General features: G+C 42.6%; 1 protein-coding gene across 1 annotated transcript; it reads left to right on the top strand.

Moving 5' to 3' along the window:
• Positions 1 to 4,039: 4,039 nt before the first annotated feature.
• Positions 4,040 to 20,723, top strand: Cldn1 (claudin 1). The gene is made up of 4 exons (XM_055625193.1): positions 4,040 to 4,513; positions 13,899 to 14,063; positions 16,376 to 16,460; positions 18,112 to 20,723. Exons 1-4 carry the CDS (start codon positions 4,291 to 4,293, stop codon positions 18,272 to 18,274), a joined length of 636 nt encoding a protein of 211 aa, XP_055481168.1. The 5' UTR covers positions 4,040 to 4,290; the 3' UTR covers positions 18,275 to 20,723.
• The last annotated feature ends 947 nt before the right edge of the window (positions 20,724 to 21,670 follow it).

The following is a 21,670-nucleotide window of genomic DNA, read 5'->3' as shown; positions in this document are numbered from 1 at the left end:
TATCTATCTATCTATCTATCTATCTATCTATCTATCTATCTATCTATGTGTCTGTCTGTCTGTCTGTCTATCTATCTCATAATTATCTAGTGTGTAACATGCATATTTATATAGGTGCACTGTGCCATGGCCAGCACGTGGGTATCAGAGGACATGCTGAAAGCAGTTCTCTTCTTCCACCTTGTGGGTCTAAGGAATCAAGCTCAGATCATCAAACTTGACAGCAAACACCCTTATCCTGAGCCATCCCACAGGCCTGAGACCTGAATATTTTTTCATCATGAAGACTGTGTCATTAATTGGGACTTTCTTAGAGTCAAGGCAAGACAGGATTTTTTTCTGAACAGCCATGAGGGTCATTTGGGAATGACACGATGAGACAGTGAAGTGAGCCTGATCTAATAATAACTGCCACTTCATGTTTGCTTGTCATAAACCAGGCCTCTCCCATCCATTAGCCTTTTCAACACCCACCTCAACCTTAGACTTGAATTCATTTGAAAGAGGTCGAGGATGTTGTGTGAATTTCTCAAGTTCCTCTGCTAGTAAGTGTATCAGGGTTCTCAAAGTCGGTGCTTTAAAAACATTTTTGAAATTAAAATATAATTATATCACAGTCCCCTTTTCTCTCTGCCTCCAGCCCCCTCCCTCTTATGTGCCTCTCAAATTCATGGCTTCTGGCCTCTTTCTTTTATTGTTGTTACACACAAACACACACACACATGCTCACACACACACATTCATTCCTTAATATGTACATATAACAATTACTGAAAACTATAGCTGATCAAAAGGCCAAAAACACTTGATCATTGGTGCCCAGTCCCATCTGTTCCAGCAACAAAACAACTTCTGAACTTTAGGCTCAGGGAACATCCCAAAAGAAGAGGAAGAAAGACTGTAAGAGCCAGAGGAATGGGATGTCTACTGTGAGATTTCATCTCCTAGAAATGCCAGGGAAGCTACAGCCATGATGTCCCAACAAACATGGCTGCCTAAACAACAACTATCTAAACAAGGCTGATACCAACAAACATGTTAACAAAGAATGGGGAAAGATCGTGGGCCTCCAACACTAAACAAAGAGCTATAGGCAACCAAGGAATCCCGAGATTTTTTCCCCAGTAAAGAATCCTTCAATAGGTTATTCAATACCATGGGGTCAATCTTGAAATTACGTGTGTACCAACAGCTGCTTTTTTTTTAACTACCAACCTTTCACTACCATCTCAAGGGCCACAAGCAGTTCCAAAGGCTATTTTAAGATGTTGTTAGACATGGGCCAGTGGTTTGTAGTGTTAGTAAACTTCACATCCAAACACTGGAATTCATGCTGTGTTTTCATACTAGAACTGTGATCACTCTTGACATAAAAGATTGTTCAGTGGTTTATCCATCCATCTACCGCTACTTCCCAGACCATTCGAAAGTGAGCCGTGAGCCTGAACACATGGCTTCCTTAAATGAATGTTTTAAATTCCTTAGGCCTTTGTCCTTTCATCAACCATTTCTGAAAATCTCACACTGCACTTGGGACTGCCATACTTTGTCAACTTTTTCTTCTGCACTTTTGCTCTCTTGCGTGTGTGTGTGTGTGTGTGTGTGTGTGTGTGTGTGTGTGTGTGTGTGTTCTGCTGGTCCTCAGGGTCATCCTTGAGCCCAATCATCAGTCATCTAAGTATGTGCAGTAGCCAGAGGGCTCTCTTCTGTTGGCTTATATACCTCCCTCCTCAACAGGTATATAAGCAGCAACCCTCCTCTCAGGGACTCAGAACACTCCAAGAAGAGCCTCCATTGGGGAGCAAAAGAGACTAGGAAGGAACCGTCATAAAACAGAACAACTCTCACTGCCTGGACCAAGTACCACAAAATAGGGTGTGGAGGAAAAAGCCACCTGTGCTCAGTGTGCTTGCTACTTATAGAGAAATATTATTGGGCAGTGGTTCAAGACCTGGGGTCCAGAGCAGGGTTGCCATGTCGGGTGTCAACACTGCATGTTACCAAACATGATCCTTGGGTAAGCAAGCAGTGTGGCCTCTGACTCTGTTCCCTTCCCATAAGGGAAGGTGGCACTGAAGAGACCAAACAAAGTACTTGATAAGGTTGTATTGCTCACGAGCATACCCTGTAGGCAGGTGATGACTGACACGTCAACATCAACCTCCACTTTTATTGATTGCAAAACCGAGGCAGAGAAAAGGAAGAATTTAGGTGCAGGTTCACGGACAAACTTTTCCTATGACCCAGGAGTTTAACCACGCCACCGGCAGCCTCTCTAGAATCTTCTGGGTCGTGCTATTGCCTTTATTATGTAGGCTTCATATAGGAAAAGCTGATGACTGGGGGTTGTTTTTCTTCTCAAATTAATGGATTTACGCTGAGCTATTATCTCATCTGTTGCTGCTCTGAGGTCAGGGACAGAAAAGTAGATGGGATTAGGCTGTTGAGGTGAGTCCAGAGAAGCAGAGTGGGGAGCTCACTGCAGCCTCCTAAACACAGGTGTGGGCAGGGAAATAACCAGTCTCACACAGACCTGGATTATGAACAAAACAAAACAGAACCCATTGCCCGTAATTCCCTGCCAATTGCAGCTTGATAGAAATGGGTCCTAAGGCCAACTCAAAGAACTCAAGCACAAATGCATTCAAAGAATTCTAATCTTAGTTTTTAAAGTGACTCTGAAAAACTGCAGCAGAAAGGGATATGATCAAATGATCTCAGACAGTGCGGGTCTTCAGGGAATCCCGTGTAGCAAGCGTGATTGACATTTCATTGGCCCTGATAGACAGAGACACCAGGGGAATATTCTGAACCCACAGAGTAATTCTGCCAGCAGCCCCAGGGCCTGAGGACACAGCTTTGCCTACCTGCTGATCTTATTTCGGGAGCCTTTGTGATTGGAGAAAGCTGTGAGAAAGACAATGCCCATTTGTCTTAATCTTGCTATATCCAAATGAAGTTCCCTTGACATTGCTCCTCCTGGAAGTCCCTGAGCACATAGGGTCTTTCTTCCTAAGCACTGAAGCTGGTCTAAAATGAAAACAGCCAACTGGGAGAAAGGGTGGTGGGATTTTTTTGTTTTGTTTTGTTTCTTTTCATGTCTTACTGTTTCTTCCTTGTGGCAAGCTTATAGTTTCCTCAGCCTATATCCCTTGTTTTCAATTCATATGTTTATTTCTGCCTTCAGATTGTTTTTACTAAAACCATAGACTCTTCTCTTCCCACCACAGTCACACGAACATACAACGTAACAGCTGAGCAAACAGTTTAATTATTCCCAACCATAGCCTGGGCTTCTGAGTAACAGCAAACAAGAAAGCTTTACCACCGAGCCAGAGAGAGAGAAGTTAGAGGTTGCCTACATCAAAGCCTGAGGAGAAGGTATAGCCATTTTTGCCAGGTCCAAAGCCAGAATCCAGGCTCTGCTAGGATTCATTCAAGTGTCCTCTTTCACCTGGGAGAGACTGTGGGTGAATTTGCTGAATTCCATCTGATAACTCCTCACTGGCTAGGCTCCTCCGATAAGGAGTTGCTAAGCTAAGCAAATTGCTTTAAGGAAAAGGTGTGTGTGTGTGTGTGTGTGTGTGTGTGTGTGTGTGTGTGTGTGTGTCTGTTGGGTGTGTTGGCTATGTTGGGTGTAGGGATAGTGAGCTGCATTTTCAAAAGAAAGATCACTCAGAAGGACATATTATTTCACGGGAAAATTCAGTGGGAAGTGAGCAGAACTGGGAACTAAGTGCTGGGTGTGCTAGAAACCTGCCCTGTGGCATTCTCCAGCTAGCACTTCCCGAATTCAGAAAGCTTCAAAATCCCCGAGGCCCCTGGGAGAAACGGAAAGATCCTAATGGAATGGTCTTGAAGAGCAGAGGAGAACAGAGAGCCCAAAAAAGAAAGAGGGAAGCTAATCAAACAAGAGAAAGGGTGCAACGGGGGAGGGAGAGGGGGCAGGGAATATGAAAGTCCAGAGTTACACGTGAGGATCCAGCGCTCCCCGTGGGGATTCGGCCATGAAACCGCCAGGGGGCACTGCGTGCCGGGAGGGCGGAGCTGCTTTAAATCGCAGCGCCGGGCGGTTTAGAGTCTCAGAGAACTTCGCTACCTCTCACTTCCAGACTCCACCGCCGACCCGGACCAGAAAAGCCAGGAGCTCGCCCGCGGCCACGCAGGAAGCAGGGGTCCCAACAGAAACTCTTTCGCCGAGACCCCGCCACCTTGGGGAGCCCAGGTGCGCACCTCGCAAACTCCTCCTTCCGCACCTGCCACTGAGCCCGCGCGAGCCCTGGAAGGACCATGGCCAACGCTGGGCTGCAGCTTTTGGGTTTCATCCTGGCTTCCCTGGGATGGATCGGCTCCATTGTCAGCACTGCCCTGCCCCAGTGGAAGATTTACTCTTATGCTGGGGACAACATCGTGACCGCCCAGGCCATCTTCGAGGGACTGTGGATGTCCTGCGTTTCGCAGAGCACCGGGCAGATACAGTGCAAAGTCTTCGACTCCTTGCTGAATCTAAACAGTGAGTGCACCTCCCACCCGCCCTCCAACCCTACCCCTTGCCCACGCCACTCCTCCCCCACCCTCCCTGTCTCCGCTCCCCAGCCTCAGAGACCCTGTTCTCTGTAGTAGCTTCATTCAGCCCAGAGCTGTCCAGAGGGTTGACCCTCTTTAAGTTGGTTTTGGTCTCTGAGCATGTGGCCTGCTGTGAGAAAGCAGAGAGAAGCTGGGCCTCAGGTCAAAGCCCTAAATTTGCCTCTAAGTCTCCCTTTGGCAGCTTCTGCCCTTTTAGGTGTGATTTTGCCTCAAATTCCAGGGTGGGTGGGGAGTGGAAGAACGAAGACCACAGTGGAACTTGAGACCCTTGGGCCTCTTCTGCACATTTTAATAGGGTTTGGACAAGAAAATACTGTACTTTGGGTAGGCTTCAAGCCTTCAAAATTAAGTAGAAGATTCTGAAATATCAAGTAAGAAATTTTCTGTCTTGCACTATGGAGTTTCCCACACACAACTAAGGTTAAGTCTATGACTTTTGGTGTTTCCACCTTGAAGACCCTCTTGAGAATCCCCGAAAGGTTGGCTCTCAAGCCTGGGGCAGAAGAGGCAGCTTGTACCATATAAGTTTAGGATGACGAAGGCTGGGGGCATGTGGGGAGAGAATATCTGAAGAGAAGGGTTCTGAATAACCTTTCCAGGGTGAAAAGGAGGGGGGGGGGCGGTGGCGGCAGTGTCAGAAGTAGATACCAGCTGGAAAGAAGGCTGAGAGGAAAAAGAAGAGGTCTCCCCATGTTTTCCCTTCCCCAAAGGAATGTCCATGCATTATGGGATTGCCCCTCATATATGGAGTTAGAAAGGAATGTATGGACACACAAATATTTCTTCTGATTCTGGGGACATGGGTGATAAAAATGCCTTTGACATTACTTTTAGCTAAAACTTTTTGAGTCATTTTATGAGGCTTTGTTCATCTAATCCAAATCCTTCATAGTATCAGGCTATGTCAGAAAGACATTAACTCCCATCTAGGTGATACCATTCATGGCCATTTTCTTTTCTTGGAGCAATCACACTGGTTGTGTTCTGTGGGTCTGTCAAGTTCCCTTTAACCCATAGGAAGAAGAATCCGCTTAGCCCTTGCGTAAACAGAGCTATTCCACAGTCCTCTGTGAATGCTGGTGTGAACAATTCTGGTGTTGCCCCAGACCTGTCAGGGTGAAGCACTTCAGCCATCCCAGCAAAAGCACTTCACTTTACAGTTATGAGACCTGCCACAAACCAGCTTGGCATCTCGAGTACCCATAGGATGTAGTCAGCCAGTGTGGGTTTGTCTACACATCTGGGCTCCTATATCAAAAGCAATCTATACGTTCAGCGTTTCCTACTACCCTCCTGGGATACGCTTAGGCTGTTAACAACAGGAAATAATGAACTTCCCAGTGGAAAGTGAAATGCATTTAAGGAAATGATACGAGCCATTTTCAGAACCACAGTGTGGACCTGGCAGGCGAGATGTGCTATGAGCAAGTCCAGAAAGGGTTTCCCTTTTGTTCCTCTAGTCCAAATTCTTCATTCTCTTGAGTTTAATTTGATAAAATTTAACTCAAATGGCTGAGTAGAATAATGTTCTGTGAAGCAAATACTCAGATCACCCCTATCCAGAATACTGTATTAAATGTGTTATTGGAATTTATTCCTTGTGAATATAGTTATTATATTTCTAGAAACTGGGATAGATGCAGTGAATATCCTTCCTTCACAAGCATTTTCAGAAACTGCTTCTTTGCTGATTTGCTTTAGCCAAGGACAGCTTGGTCTTCTGTTCTGGCTAGAGCCAATAGTTTATTCAAGATGGAGCCCCAGAGCCTCTCTCCTCAAACCAATTCCCACAAGTGTGAGCCTTGACTCACATCTTCTCTTCCAGCTGAGCAGTGATTCACTAGGTACCTTTGGATCAGGCCCAGAAAACTGGTCTCTGTTTTTCCACCTGAGCTGTGGTGCTCACGCCCACCAGATGAAGAGATCTGGTTGGTGATTCACTGGCTGGTTTTGGTGGAGTTCCATGACGCCTAGAGATGAAAAGGTTTATCTGTGTGTGAGAGAGTAGCGTGCCTCGTGAAGGCTGCTTCTCATGGGATGCTTTGAGGTGACAAGCACAGCTCTGGGATTCCTAAAGTTGTACTTTTGGGCTTTGCCAGCAAAGCCCACTTGTCACCTAAGTATCAAAACCGAGGAATGTGTCAGTGTTCTGTAACCAGACATTAAAGGCTTCTTCTTCTGTCATACCTGGTATCAGTTGTGATAAACACATGACCTTTATATATCATGTACAGGGAGTGCTGTATTGTTATACTCCATGTAGAACTACTGTATGCAGCATAGAGAGGCCATATTGTACATATTTTTTTTTTGCCAGTTTGTGAAAATGTAACTGATAAATTTCTTGGAGAAACAATTCTTACAGAGTGAATTGTGATCTACGACAGCCGAGACCAGTTCTGTGTCCCTGAATGTGATAAATATCTAGAGTGATGCCCCTTGGAGCTGAAATTTGGACAACCGAAGGAGAGGGTCAAGTACAATTGTGGTAGACTTCCCTTCGTCTACTTTCCACATCTTTCTTGGGTTTGGTTGAGTTCCCAACATTGTGGGAAGCGAGTTGGCTGTTCTGTGAACTTAGCTAATTGCTTTCCTCTTGCTTCCCTTTAAGAGCGAGCACCATGCAGAGACAGGGCTTTCCTAGGAGGCTGCGTGCTGGGAGGTATCAAAGCAGAGAAGCAGTAAGCATTTTTGTAAAGGTGCTGTTGTGAAGATCCAAGCACCAGACAAATGGGAGGTTAGGCCAGACTCTCTTTAAGTCTCCAGCCCTGAACTTCTGTAATTTGTTTATAAGCTATCCCAGCCTGCAGAACTCGCTCTGCATGAATCCACATGTGTGTAGGTGTGCTTAATGAGTATTGGTTGTCGTGAGGTTTCCCAGCACTCTCACCATGATGTCAAGCTCAATCAGGGGAGCAAAATCACCGACTTGAATGTCTGTGTGTGTGCACAGGCAGAGAGGATGGCAGCCGCTCAGGCTTCTCCAGACTCCTTCGTGCTGCCACACAGACAACATTCAGAAAAGCCACGGGTGTGCAGAGTGGAACAAAAAATTAACCGGAGCGGAGGCTTGAGTTCTCGCCCCAGTTTGCACTATCCTGGGAGAGCCACTTGATCTCCCCAGACTAAGGTGGATCCACCCGTTGTAAAATAGGGCAGAGTGGGAGGAAGTGGAGGGATGAATCAAAAGTCCACTCATCTGCTCAGGGAACCTGAGCCTGGCCCTATTCTCACTAGTAGGAATGCAGCAAAGGTCATTTCTAAGCCTCTAGCCAGTGACAATTGGTGGGGTTTTTTGTTGTTGTTGTGTTTTGGTTTTTGCTTTTGTTTTTTGTTGTTGTTGTTGTTGTTGTGTTGTTTTTTTATGCTAACTTTAGAGACTATAGGAGAAAACGCAAGTGGCATGGCACAGGCTTTCTAGATGGGAGTGATGATTAAGTGTCATGGAAAATGGTATTTGAGGTGGGGAGTTAGTGGGAGAGGTTGGAGGAGGAAACAGAAGTGGAGAAAGGATGTAATCGTATTTTAATAAAAATAGTATTATGGAAATGGCAATAAAGGATGTACATTTAATAATGAGCCCTTAAAAAATGAATATTATGTTTCTAAAACGAGGTAGCAGAACTCAGGGCTCCCTGAAAGGTGCTGGTTCCACATCCTCTAGGAGCCCTTGGACTGCTGATTGGCCTTAGGCTCAGAGTCACACTTAGCCGACCAGCTCAGGCTCCTGGAAAATGGAAATGCAACAATGAAGGCATTTGTGAAACTTTGAACACCGGCTAAAGAGAAAGCCTTGATAACTGAAAACTCAACAGCAGCGTTCTCCGGTCATCTGAATAAGCTCCCTTAGTTCTGAAAGGGCATTTCTGCTCTAGCCACACAGCGGGCAGTTATTTTATCCGCCAAGACTTGTTAGTACATATTGTAATAAAGGACTGTGAGGGCAGAAATACCATTAAAGTCTGACTTGCTCATGACATATAGAACATAGGGCAGGAACAGTAATGGACTATAGTACAGAGCATGTACAGTGCCAGGCATTTATAGGGGCTCTACCACTTGGAGCTCATGTCTTTGAAGTTTGGGGAGGAAGTATCCCCTGCCTGTCTTTGCTTGCCCTTGCAAACTTTGACTTAAATAACTGTAGTGGAAAGCTAGCGTCTAACTCATTTCTTGTCTTATAAGTAGAGATCTTTGTAAGTATGTTTTTTAATTATACTTTCAGGTTGAGAGTGGTGAGAACTCCTTAGGGGGTCTTTAAGCTGCAAAATTTCAATTTGGCTGAGTGTAATTAAAAGGCTGCCTTCCTGTGTACTGCTGGATAATGCTCATAAACAATAGTGTAACTTTCCCAATAGTTGCTAACCAGGTTCCCCACACACAACTCTTGTTATAATGTTGTAGAGCTAGCTACCAATTTAAAGGTCCAAGATGAGTGCTCTTAGGAGTACTGCAAGAGTACTGCGGATGTATCTGTGCTCCAAATGTTACTTTGTAGCATTCATACTTCCCTATCAAATTCTATGCTCTCCCTTCTTCATTCTGCCTAGAGAGAGAAAAGAGAGAGAGAGAGAGAGAGAGAAACACTATCACAAGAGTTCACTGACTGTAGCACTTTAAAAATTAGTATCAAGTTAAGGGAGAAGTGCAGTTTTTCCCTTCTGCATGAGATTTTAGCATTTTATCACCCAATTTAAGCAGAAGTTTTTATAGCAAAACTTTAGCATTCAGGCCCTCAAAAGAGGTGTTTATCAGATAAGTATTATTTCACAGATGTAGATAAGCACAAGTATGTGCATTTTATAGCACATTATTGCGGGTTTTGAAAAACAAAATCACCCTTCTAGTCCAGGAAAACTGAGACCAGATTGAATGACGCTTGGTCAGGAAGTGTGAACATTGCTTTCGATGGAAACCATCCAAGTGCAGCCATCTAGCAGCTCACACTTACATAGTTCAGGGCTCTGACTCGAAAGGCTTCTATGAGGTTTTTATTGAAAAGAATTCATCTAGTCCAGATGAAAGCTCTGGTTTAGAATGGATTTTCACACAAAACCGTCACAAACTTAGAACAACAGTTTCTTAGTCCAACTTGTAATCACTCATTAAATGGGCCTAGCCAGTAAGTTTTCATGCTGTCACAGTTTTCCTCCGTTGTCTGTGATATGCAGGAAAGCCTGCATTATTTTCTATACTTGCTGCACATGGCATTACAGTTAGGATTTGTCCAATGAATTCATTTGATGCCAGTCTAATATAAAACAGAAGATAATTTGTAATCCAGTGGCTCCCAGTATAAATGGAAAATGGTGCTGGTCAAAACAACACTCTTATTCTGTACTCCATTACCATGTTTTTAAATGAAAATAAGGACCCTCATCTGGATGGTTTTGTGGTTACAAGGTATATGTCTGTTGACTCCATGACTCCATTTGTGTTAGACAAATGACATTGTTCTATAAGGAAATGAAGCATAATGGGGCTGTTAGCAAGCATGGGATAGACCAGCTGCCATTTCTCCCTAACTTTACAAAAATAGTAAATGAAAAAGGAATGGCATGAAGCACAGGTGCCTTTTTAACAATTTAAAGATGAAAGTCTTACGAATATTTGGTGGCTGTAAGTAGAAGCAGTTGGCACATCTACAGGCTATAGTTGGGTGCGCCTTGAATAGAAGATCAGAGGTATGTTAAACCTGATTCATGCGCCTGCTGTTCAGGAGGCTTCTGAAGGATGCCCAGCACTCAGACCAGTGGGGCTAGTGGCTTTGACTACATGAGTGGATGGGAATGACCATTGTATAAACTAAGTCCGGGTGGGAGGCTTATAGCAAGCACAGCTTCCAGAGAGATCAAAGACGGCAACAGAAGTCATTCGAGACAAGCTGATAAACAAATGAATCTTGACAAAACAAAGAGGAGTCGTCCGAGACAGAAGAAGTTGTATACATCAGTGAAGGGCTACCATAGCATCAGTGTTTTGCAATTATATCGTTTCTTCAATAAGGGTAAAAGTCAGGCCACCCTGCCTTAGTATCCTCCAATGACTTCTCATTACCTTTGGAATAGATTGTGAACTCCTGACCCTGCCTACAAAGCTTTAATGTATATGTATGGGTATGAGTGTGTGTGTGTGTGTGTGTGTGTGTGTGTGTGACTTCTACCAACCTTGATAAACTTCATTTCACTGCCTACCATTTGTCATTTATCTATAAAATAACCCGTTGCCCCAGTTTACTCAAGACCCAGGACCTTCTTAAGATGCTGGACTTTTCATTAAAAATATGGAGTACCCTTGGAAAACTGACAGGAGCGGTCACCCTCTCCTCCAGACACATAGATCCCTTCGTTGCCTGCAGCATCTTCCCCAAATGCTTTCATTCTGAGCAAAATCTGAAATCTGTGTTTTATGAGAACATAATTATTTAGGTTTTTTCCCCTCCCCTTAGTAAGTAATAGCTGCCCTCACAAATACCGCTGATAAATCAGAAGGAAGTGAGCACCTCCTTTCCTGGGAGTCCTCGGGACTTTCCTCATTATATCACAGCATGGTGTACGATTCCAAGGAAAGTTTCCTAATGGTTATGTGGGCAGCTATCATTCGTAGTAAAGCCATGGGCCATGGATCATGCCTCTGACCCAGGAGTTTCTTTGTCCCCCTGGAACTCTGTGATGAGCGTAAGAGACGTGTGCATATGTGCTCATTCTCACTTACAAGCAGATGAATATGGCAGAAGAGGCAGAGAGTGTACTGTTTAGTATTTTGATGAAAGAGCAAAAATTGCTTCCAAGTATCACTGTAATGCTGTGAAAATACATTTCATAAGGCTTAGAAAGGGGATTAGTGTGAATCTTTCATTGATTGGAATAGCAAGGATAGAAATGGCTGTAAGTTAAAATGGAGTGTCATTTCAGAGGCACTTTGAATTAAGATTGGTTGCCTAACTTCTCAGTCTTGAACGTGTCCAGACTAAGTCTGCGTATACATTAGGTACTGGGAAGATCATCATCGGAGTCATTCCTGAAGACCACAAAACACCGAACTGTCTTAACACCCTGAATAGAGCTACCATCTACCATATTTTATAAAATACAAACATAGTCTCAAAGACTATTAGGAGGTTTCCCCAGTATCCTTATTTGTTGCAATGCAAACGTCTCCGTATAAGAACTCCATTTCCCATAGTAAGGCTATAGGTAAGACAGCAGTGTTCAGCTGAAAAAGGAAAATCTGTAAAGCTCTCCTCAACAGTGACCCGCCCTCCCTCATACGTACACACTGTGTTCTCATACCATAATGCTGGCTTTTGGCATGTATTCTTTAAGAGACACGCTGTAAACCCAACCTGTCTCTTGTGGTAATTTAACACAACAAAGATAAGGACGGGGACTTCAGAAAATATTCAGACACCTGAGAAAGACGAGTTGGGAGTATTGTCTCTGACATTACTGCCTGATGATTTTGTAGTTTTAAAAACTGGTGGTATCGTTTTCTATGAATCTTCCGCGATGCTCCAGGTTATCTTCTTAATGTTCGCCTTTAATATCAGCGTTCTAGAAGGTTGAACCCTTCCCCACTAACTCTTGAAACTAGGGATAAAATATGGCTTCTCTGGCCATCGTCATCTCTGGATAGCTCATTAACTGTACATATTCACTTGTTTTTTTCTGAAGCTGAAAGATTGTGGTCTAGGACTAAATATGTGAGTAGTATAGATGCGTACATTCAGCTGTTCAATTACAAGTGATGAACGTTAAGGGTAATATGTCTGACTTTAGTTCAGAGTCTAAATACCCAGATAGCAATGATTACATATTCAACTCAGTGGCACTGATTCATTTCACAGTGGGTTTTGAATTTAATAACAAGCCATCCTCCAACCCCTGTGCTTGTCCTCCTAGCAACTGTCCTTGTGGTTACAGCAGGAATGTCACGAGTCTTTTGCCCTTTGGACTTCTTGTTTACCTATACCCTTCCCCAAGGGTAAAAGTAAAATGTCTTTCCTCTCCCACCACTCTTCTCTCACTGCTCTAGGCATGGTGTTTATAAGTCTTAAACGACCTCATTAGCCATTAGGGAAATGCAAATCAAAACGACCCTGAGATTTCACCTTACACCCATCAGAATGGCCAAGATGAAAAACTCAAGTGATAGCACATGCTGGAGAGGTTGTGGAGAAAAGGGAACCCTCCTCCATTGCTGGTGGGAATGTAAACTGGTTCAACCACTCTGGAAGTCAATCTGGCGCTTTCTCAGACAACTAGGAGTAGTGCTACCTCAAGACCCAGCTATACCACTCCTAGGTATATACCCAAAATTTGCTCAAGTACACAACAAGGACATTTGTTCAACCATGTTCGTAGCAGCTTTATTTGTAATAGCCAGAACTTGGAAACAACCCAGATGTCCATCAACAAAGGAATGGATACAGAAATTGTGGTATTTTTACACAATGGAATACTACTCAGCAATCAAAAAGGAGGAAATCATGAAATTTGCAGGCAAGTGGTGGGATCTAGAAAAGATCATTCTGAGTGAAGTATCCCAGAAGGAGAAAGACAAACTTGGTATATACTCGCTTATATAGACCTACAAGATATGATAAACATAATGAAATCTACACACCTAAAGAAGATAATCAAGAAAGTGGACACAGGCGAAGGTGATTAATCCTCATTTAGAAAGACAAATGGGATGTGCATTGAACGTATGACAGGAGTCTACCACAAAAGGCATCTGAAAGACTCTACCTAGCAGTGTTTCAAAGCAGACACTAAGACTCATAACCAAACCCTCGGCAGAGTGCAGGGAATCATATGAAAGAAGGGAAGTTAGTATGATATGGAAAGGATAGGAGCTCTACAAGGACCAAATATATCCGGGCACAGGGTCTTTTCTGAGACTGACACTCAACCAAGGACCATCTATGGATATAACCTATAACTTCTACTCAGATGTGGCCCGTGGTAGCTCAGTAACCAAGTAGTTTTCCAAAGTAAGGGGAACACGGACTATTTCTAACAGGATCTCAAGGGCAGGCTGTTTGACACCCCCCCCCCAGGGGAGGAGCAGTCTGATAGGCCACAGAGGAGGACTTTGCAGCCAGCCCTGAAGATACCTGATTAAACAGGGTCAGATGAAAGGGGAGGAGGTCCTCCCCTATCAGTGGACTTGGAAAGGGGCAGGGAGGAGACCAGGGAGGGAGTGTGGGGTTGGGAAGGGAATGAGGGAGCGGGATACAGCTGGGACACAGAGTTAACAAAATGTAACTAAAAAGAAAAAAAAAAAAAGTCTTAAACGTTTCCCACCAGGTACTTTGCAGGCGACCCGAGCCTTGATGGTGATTGGCATCCTGCTGGGGCTGATTGCCATCTTTGTGTCCACCATTGGCATGAAGTGCATGAAGTGCTTGGAAGAAGATGAAGTGCAAAAGATGTGGATGGCTGTCATTGGGGGCATAATATTCTTCACTTCAGGTAACAGAAGCGCCTCCTTCTCCCTTATCTGCTTTTCCCAAGTGGGGTTTGGAATCTCGTTTTCTAATTTTTAGTTTCTTTGGTGTGTGTTCGATTTACTGTATTCAAAAAAACTTTTAAAGTATCCTACCATCTAAAGACACAAATGAGCCTTACAGTCAGTTGACTTCCGTGTTCTCAGTGCGATTCAAATTTGACCTCTGTGTACTTCTGCCAGGTACAACCCTGAAGGACCCAGGTGCCTGCTTGTTTCCGAGGCCCAGTCTCTTCTGATTCACAAAGATATCTGACACTCAGCAGAAGAGTTTGGAGCGATTTTATGTGGTTGAGAAAATGCATTTTGGCTGTGGTAGTGCATGGCTGTGATCCCAGCATGAGAAAGATGAGAGCAGGAAAATTTGGAGTTCAAGACCAGCCTCAGCCACATACGACCCTGCGTCAAACACACATAAACACACACATGCACACACACCACATTAAAAAGAAGCTTAGAAAACGTTAATATTGTGTTTCAGTATTTCTAGGGGAGACTGAGAAACTAGGAATACTATGTGAATGGTACTGGACTGAGAAAGATGGTTGGAGCTAGTGGTGAAAGATGGGCAGAGCTAATTTCACAGTGAACACGGTGTGCCCGTGGATCGGAAAAAAGATAGCTCAGTTGGAGTACAAGTAGAATACTGACAAAGTAGGACACAGGGTTAGCTGAGCTAAGGAAGAAAACAGTACAGAAAAGGATTTGAAAACTGTTGACAGAACAGGCCATGTGTCCCACAGAAAACACCTATTACAAAGATTACATCAAAGGCTATATTGTACTGTACCACACCCAGCCCCATAGGGATGTACATGGGGAATAAAATACATTGTTTACATCGCTATGTTCATGATTCCCAGTTCAACCTGGGATGGCCTCGGAAGTCCAAGTGGCCAGTTCAAGAGCATGTGCTTCATTCCATTTGCACAGCCAGCCAGAATGATCTGATGTACCATCAAGTACTATAGAAGGAAATTGTTTCCTTTTTAAATTTGGTTTGGATTTGACAGTTTTCTGTGCATTTATTACATAAATTGTGGTATTTTGAAGTGTATATACATTCTACAATGAATAAGGTGGTATTTTGGAGTGTATATACATTCTACAGTTATTAAATTAAGCGGTATTTGGAAGTACATATATTCTACAGTGAATAAATTAAGCTAATTAATGTATGTTTGGCCTCAGATATTGCTTCTATGGAAATAAGACAATAAGACTTTACAGCTACTCTCTAGCATTTTTTTTTCTTTTTCTGCATTTCTTTTCCTTATTTTTAGGTGGGGGGAAGGGAGCTTCAAGACAAAGTTTCTCAGTGTAGCCCTTGCTGTCCTGGAACTCACTCTGTACTCCAGGCTGGTTTCACTCACACACATCCTCCTGATTCTGCCTCCTAAGTGTTGGAAAAAAAAATGTGTGCCTCCACGGCCTGGCTACTCTTGCATTTTTAAGGACACCTTTGTTATTATATTGTTTAAAAAAAAAAAATCTCTCAAGCTGTTTCTTACTTTCTACTTGTAGGTTTGAATCGTTTTATGAATACCTCTTTGGATAAAAATAAATTACAATTTAGACCTCGTATGAATGCTGGAATGAGTGACATTGCCCAAAGCATTACCTTCTATTACTGAATAAGAAGTAACCATGAGCGATTGAGTTCGGTTACATAAATCAGCCCAGTGTTTCACCTCAACAAACGATTCCAGGGTTATGTGCCTTAGACATGAGGCAGGAAGAATCTGGATGATATGGCCCATTTTGAGAGAGGTTCTGCTCCCTGTTCTAGCTAGCCCTGGTACGGCTACTGTACCAGAACTTAAAAATTCATTTTGAGTTTGTCAAGAAGCATGCAGGAGGATGTTCACCTTGCCTTTGTAAGCAGTTCCCTGCTAACATGAACAGACATGTTTTCATTCAAAAGTAGTTTCATACAAACTACAGTACTGCGGAAACTTTGACAGAGATTTTGAATAAGATAGATCCATCCAGTTCTTCCTGAAGAACAGTATTTGTGCCAATGGCCTTGAACTATAAATAAATAAGATGTTATAAACAGCATAATCTAGGGCCAACTTCAATCTAATGTCTTTGTAATTCTTTGCAGAACAGTTTGAATAAATCATAACTAAGTCAAATTGATTTCCATAATAATGAAATAAAATGTCAGCACTCTTGATGAGATTCAATTCTTATAGAATACAATTAGATTAAATAGTCTGTGTTTCTGTGCTCAGTGTCCCATTGTGATTAATGGCCTTGCTTTGAATTTCTGTAGGTCTGGCGACTTTAGTGGCCACAGCATGGTATGGAAATAGAATTGTTCAAGAATTCTATGACCCCATGACCCCCGTCAATGCCAGGTAATGCTAGTCATGCATAAAATAGTTCATTCTCTGGAATGCAACCCTTTCTGTGTTAGGCAGACTCCTGCCAGTGCCTTAGTTTCTCAGATTTGCTTTCAAGAATTGTATGGAAATTTATGTCAAACTTGCAAACAATTTAAATGACCTGTGACTCATGTTAAAATGAATTGGATAATTGCTTTAACAGCCAGCCCTGGTGACAAAATGCACTTCAAAGGAGAAATGTTCTAAGCTGGATTCTAGCCAACAATATATCACATTTTTTTTATTTATTCCTCCAATATGAACAAAATGCTAATGTATTGGACATGTTCTTCTTGAAATGTACTCAGCTCTCTAATACCTGTGATTGTTTGTAACTAATATACAGGCTCATGACTTATTGGGGGGAAAAATTGTAGCGCCATAGCAGCTAATGGATAATGCTTCGTTCCCAATGCTTTCCACATGCAACCATGATGTACTTTCGAGTACATTCAAAAGCCGTTTGGAAACTTTGTGCTCCATCACAACTCTAAAACTGACTTTACAAAGGTCGCCTTTCTTAATAGCTCAAGTTTTGCAAGTTGAGGACCTGACTCGTGGCTCCCTGGTAACAAGGCTCTTTGATCAGGGACAAGGCTCATTGTCTCACTGTCTTGCCATCTTTAAAGCCCAATAATGACATTCAACACTACAACATTAAGGTGTAATTACTGTTTGTGAGTGCTAGGGTGAGTGAAAGAAAAAAAAACCTCAGTGTTTGCAGAGATAAATGAATGTCTTTTTGAACAGTCATCCACATGCGGAACAACCTAGGCTGCAGTGGTTCCTGGAACCTAGCCCATCCTGTAAGATTTATGATACAGGGGCAGAAACTGCTGGAGGTAAATGGGCCACATTTTCAGCAGAGTAATACTAGGAGGGCCTGAAAAGTGTTCGATAGATTATCGGGCCCTGTGGCCTTGTTATCGTATGATGGTACATCGGCCTGAACACCATCCAGGGAAGCAAGTGGGGCAGTCTGCTTCGAAGGGAAGTAGCCATGGTTGAAGGGAAAAGCTGCCAGTCCAGTACTGCAGCCATTGGGCTTACGTGTGGACTCAAGCCCCATGACTTCTACAGCCAGCCTTTTTCTCTGCTTGCTGTCCATAGTGAACCACAGACTCCCACCCCAAGAATTCAGGTTAATGTAGCTACCTGGCCTTCTTTAGGCTGGACTCAGCCACGTGATATTCAGATGTCTTTCTTTCACAATATACATTTTATATTTTATTTTAACTTGGTTCACGGATCTCTAATCATCTTTGCTACAAAAATGATTACTATTTGAGGGTGGCAGACTCCGTAAGTGGTAACCTAGGACTATGGCCCAGTCCTCACTTCTTAAATATCTAAACATCCTTTCCAAGCCTCCTTTGCTTGGAAAGTTCTTTGGAAATATTTGTGTAATTGAACTGGTGTATTGCATGTTGTACTGCTGATGTGCTGTTACAAATTATCAGTAATTATAATGTAAACATTGTCTCAGGGACAGACTTATAAACAGCAGCAGCTCCTGGGGGGATCTTTTGGTTATTTTTAGACATATGTATCTATATATATTCCATTGCTTTTCTTCTCTTGCCAGTGGTCCTCATAGCAGCCTGTTGCTGTCTTTATTTTTCAGGTATGAATTTGGCCAGGCCCTCTTCACTGGCTGGGCTGCTGCCTCCCTCTGCCTCCTGGGAGGTGCCCTACTTTCCTGTTCCTGTCCCCGGAAAACAACCTCTTACCCAACACCACGGCCTTATCCCAAGCCAACACCTTCTAGTGGGAAAGACTATGTGTGACAGAAGCAAATGGGAAGAGATCCTCCTGGAGTGAATACCAAATGAACTTTGAAATTAGCATTGACATTAAGACCTTAGATTGTTGACTATGGGTTTCTGAACTGTGGCATAACAAAAGGATGCATATTTTTATACATCTCCATGGCTAGAGGGCCTTGGCTGTGCCTTACCATCTTTCCTGAGTACAGGAGGGAAGCCTTTTTTTTGCATTTGAACTGCTGCTTCCCACTGAGTAATCATACTCAAACGGGTAAGGGTGCTTCTTAAGTGTGTATAGATATGTATATATACATATTTTCTATTAAAAATAGACAGTTAAAAACCTCTATTATCCTTATATTGGTACCAGCATACTTAAAATCACTCTAAAATATATACAGCTCCATATTGATTAAATAAGCTTACTGATGCATTATTCTTTTCCTCTATAAACATATGTGATCAGTCAAGTATCACCCCTTTGATCAGCATTTAGTATCTTTGTCATTAGAACAACACTTTCTTACCAAATCTGACTTTGTTCTTCCCACCACCCCCATGTCTTCTTTACATCAACATATTTAATTTTTTTTCCCACTCTAACAACAATTGCTTTTTCAGACTGTTGTTTTCAGGTTTGTTTCTAACTTCTGAATCTCATAATGAATTTTAGGGTGAACATTTGAGACTTAAAACCAGTAAGAATCACTTATTGCTTCGATTTCTGAGCTGTGGGGTCAACTCTTCTGGACAGATAATGTTTTTCTGCCGACCTTTCCCCACTGTCCTTGCACTTTGGTCTGTAGCTGGCTTGTTTGCTTTGAAAATATTTGGTTCCCCGAGTGCTGTACTGCTAACCCTGTTGTTGAAGCAGTTTTATTGATTGCATTTTTCAGGTACTTATTCACCATTCCATATCCTGCAAACTGCTTTTTTTCTTCTTCCCTCGTCAGCTGCCTTGTTTTCTCATATGTAATTATCCTATGGTTTAGCTCTTCTCAGAGAGGTGTGGTCTGTTTATCTATACAAACTGCTAGACTTGCAGAAGTGATAATCTAGTGATAAATATTCTCTCTGTAGCTGTTGGCAATTTGCAATCTTTATACCTCTTTTCCCATCTGTCAAATTGGGATAATAACACTTAACCAGCTGGTAGAGGTGATGCGAGTATTAATTAGTTGATATGACTCTCATTCTTTGAACATGAAATATGCCTAAGTAGTGTTTTTTTTCCTTGCTCAATTAGCAGTTTTGAAGTCACTGAAGAAAATTTGCACACACACACACACACACACACACACACACACACACACATCCTTCCCACTGCTCTGTGTCTTTCTTTTCTCATGAGTTTATTTCTTGGCTTTCATCTGTGCCTGGCCTGTTGTTGGTGCTGTTTCATTTTGACAAGTACTCTAACTCTTCTAGTCTGTAGAAAAGGCCCTTCAGCAGAGCCTGACAATGCAATAGGAAGGGTGTTGCCATTGACATTTGGAGACCTGGATTTGAATCTTGGTGCTATCACTTAATTACTAAGCTTGGGCAAAGGCACTTGGCTGTCCTAAATATATTGCCACATCTATACAACGGGTTTATTAACTCCTGTCATGCCTACATCACATGACTCAAGAGGGGACACATGCAAACATGCTTTTATGAGGGGAAACATGTTGCTCTATGGTAATTAAGGAGTTTAACTTAATAGGTTTTGCAGTTACTTTTCAAACAATTGGAAAGAGAGAAATGTCAAATGGGTTTCTTTCCTTAAGAAGCCTCTCAAAGGATGAGTCCTAAAGTTCACTCAATTAAGCTGACCTTAAGTCTTCAAAGCTTTCTGTTATTTGAGTCAGTGTCTCAGTCTGTGGCCCAAGCTGGCCAAGAACTCCTGTGTCACTCAAAGATCCATCTGCCTCCCAACTGTTGACTTGACAGGCATGAGCCCTATCCTACTGTTACACCTTAGTGTTATCAGTTTGTCCTGATCCTTCTGGGGCTAAGAGAATGTAATGGAGAAAAGTGACAGTGCAGATTCTGAAGGCATATAACATGTTCTTCGTTGAGTGATATTTTCAAAGTTAAATGGAAGCTAGCAGTTCTGGCAAAAGTTAAGAATTACAATTCATGGTAAACCCACATGGAGGAAGTTATATGGAGCTTTATATGGATTTGAACTATGTAAGTTTTACTGTGTTTGTGCATGTGAAAGTAATTGTGCAACTATCTTTTTGCCACAGTTATGCTTCCTAATGTGTAATGTAAATGCATACAAATAACATTTGCTAAACTACACAAAGTTCTATGTTCCACAATAATCCCAAAGAAATTTTGTCAGAACTTACCCAGTTTTGATATTTTTATATCCTACTACCAAACCTAGAGACAGAACAGTTGATAGCTGGGGGCTGCAGTGGGAATTTGTATAAAGCATTACTCTTTTTCAATAAATTGTTGTTTTTTAATTAAAAATAAATGCTTCATGGCTTTTTTTCTAATCATGTATATCAAGACTGTTCTTGTGTACAAGAGAGTGATATATGAGATAGGATCATGATCATTATGTGTTACCAGGGAAATTGGGGTTCCCTCTTTGGGGTCTTAGTCTCATTAGTAAAGTAATTTAGAAACAGGAAAACATTTTATTTGTTTGTGGGGAAAAAAAATTAGACAGACAAACTGAAAATCCTTACAGTTTCCAGGAAGAAGGAGATGGAGAAGAGGAAGTGTGAAAACCACGCCTTTTAGAAAGCTGACAGGTGAAGTCAATGATGAAGGTCACAAGCAGCCACGGGGCAGAGAAGCACCTCTACTGCAGAAGACAATGAGGGATTCAGGGAAAGAGTGACAAATCCCAAAGTGTCCTAGGATGACTCAGAAAAGTGGGCAGAGCACATCGGTGCTATATGATGGGGTTTCTGCAAGTTACTAAGTAGGAGAGGAGTTGCTGAGGATAATTATTCCTCCCATCTCTACTGCAGGCCTTTTGATGAATCATCTTTCCTGAGGGGTGCCCCACTGCTAAGGTGAATGCTAGGGCCAGCTGGATTAACTTTTAAGGGAGGAGACAACAGTTTGTAATGTTCTAATCTTTGGAGCAGATCAGAATGTGATGTCTCCACCCAGAGCCAGAGACAAATTCTGGTCTTTTGACCAGGAGGAATTAACTTTCCCTTAATGGACTTCAGCAAAGCCATGACAGCTATCCATAATGGCTTCAAAGACTATTATAGCCTCTCCCAATTAAGAATAGAAACCCTAAAAACATTTAGGTTATGAGTAAGTTAAAATTCAGTTCCTTCAGTTCACCAGAAGGAACTCATGTCTGGACTGTAGTTTCAGCCACACCCTCTCTTGTAGCCCCAGGAAGTGGAGCTCATTTAGGAGAAGAACAATAACAGGAGGACAACACAGAAACCAAGG

The sequence above is a fragment of the Psammomys obesus genome, unplaced genomic scaffold (genome assembly GCF_907164565.1).
Source record: "Psammomys obesus unplaced genomic scaffold, mPsaObe1.curated_primary_1811, whole genome shotgun sequence".
Classification (NCBI taxonomy): Eukaryota; Metazoa; Chordata; class Mammalia; order Rodentia; family Muridae; genus Psammomys; species Psammomys obesus.
This window is presented reverse-complemented; position numbering and strand designations above follow the sequence as displayed.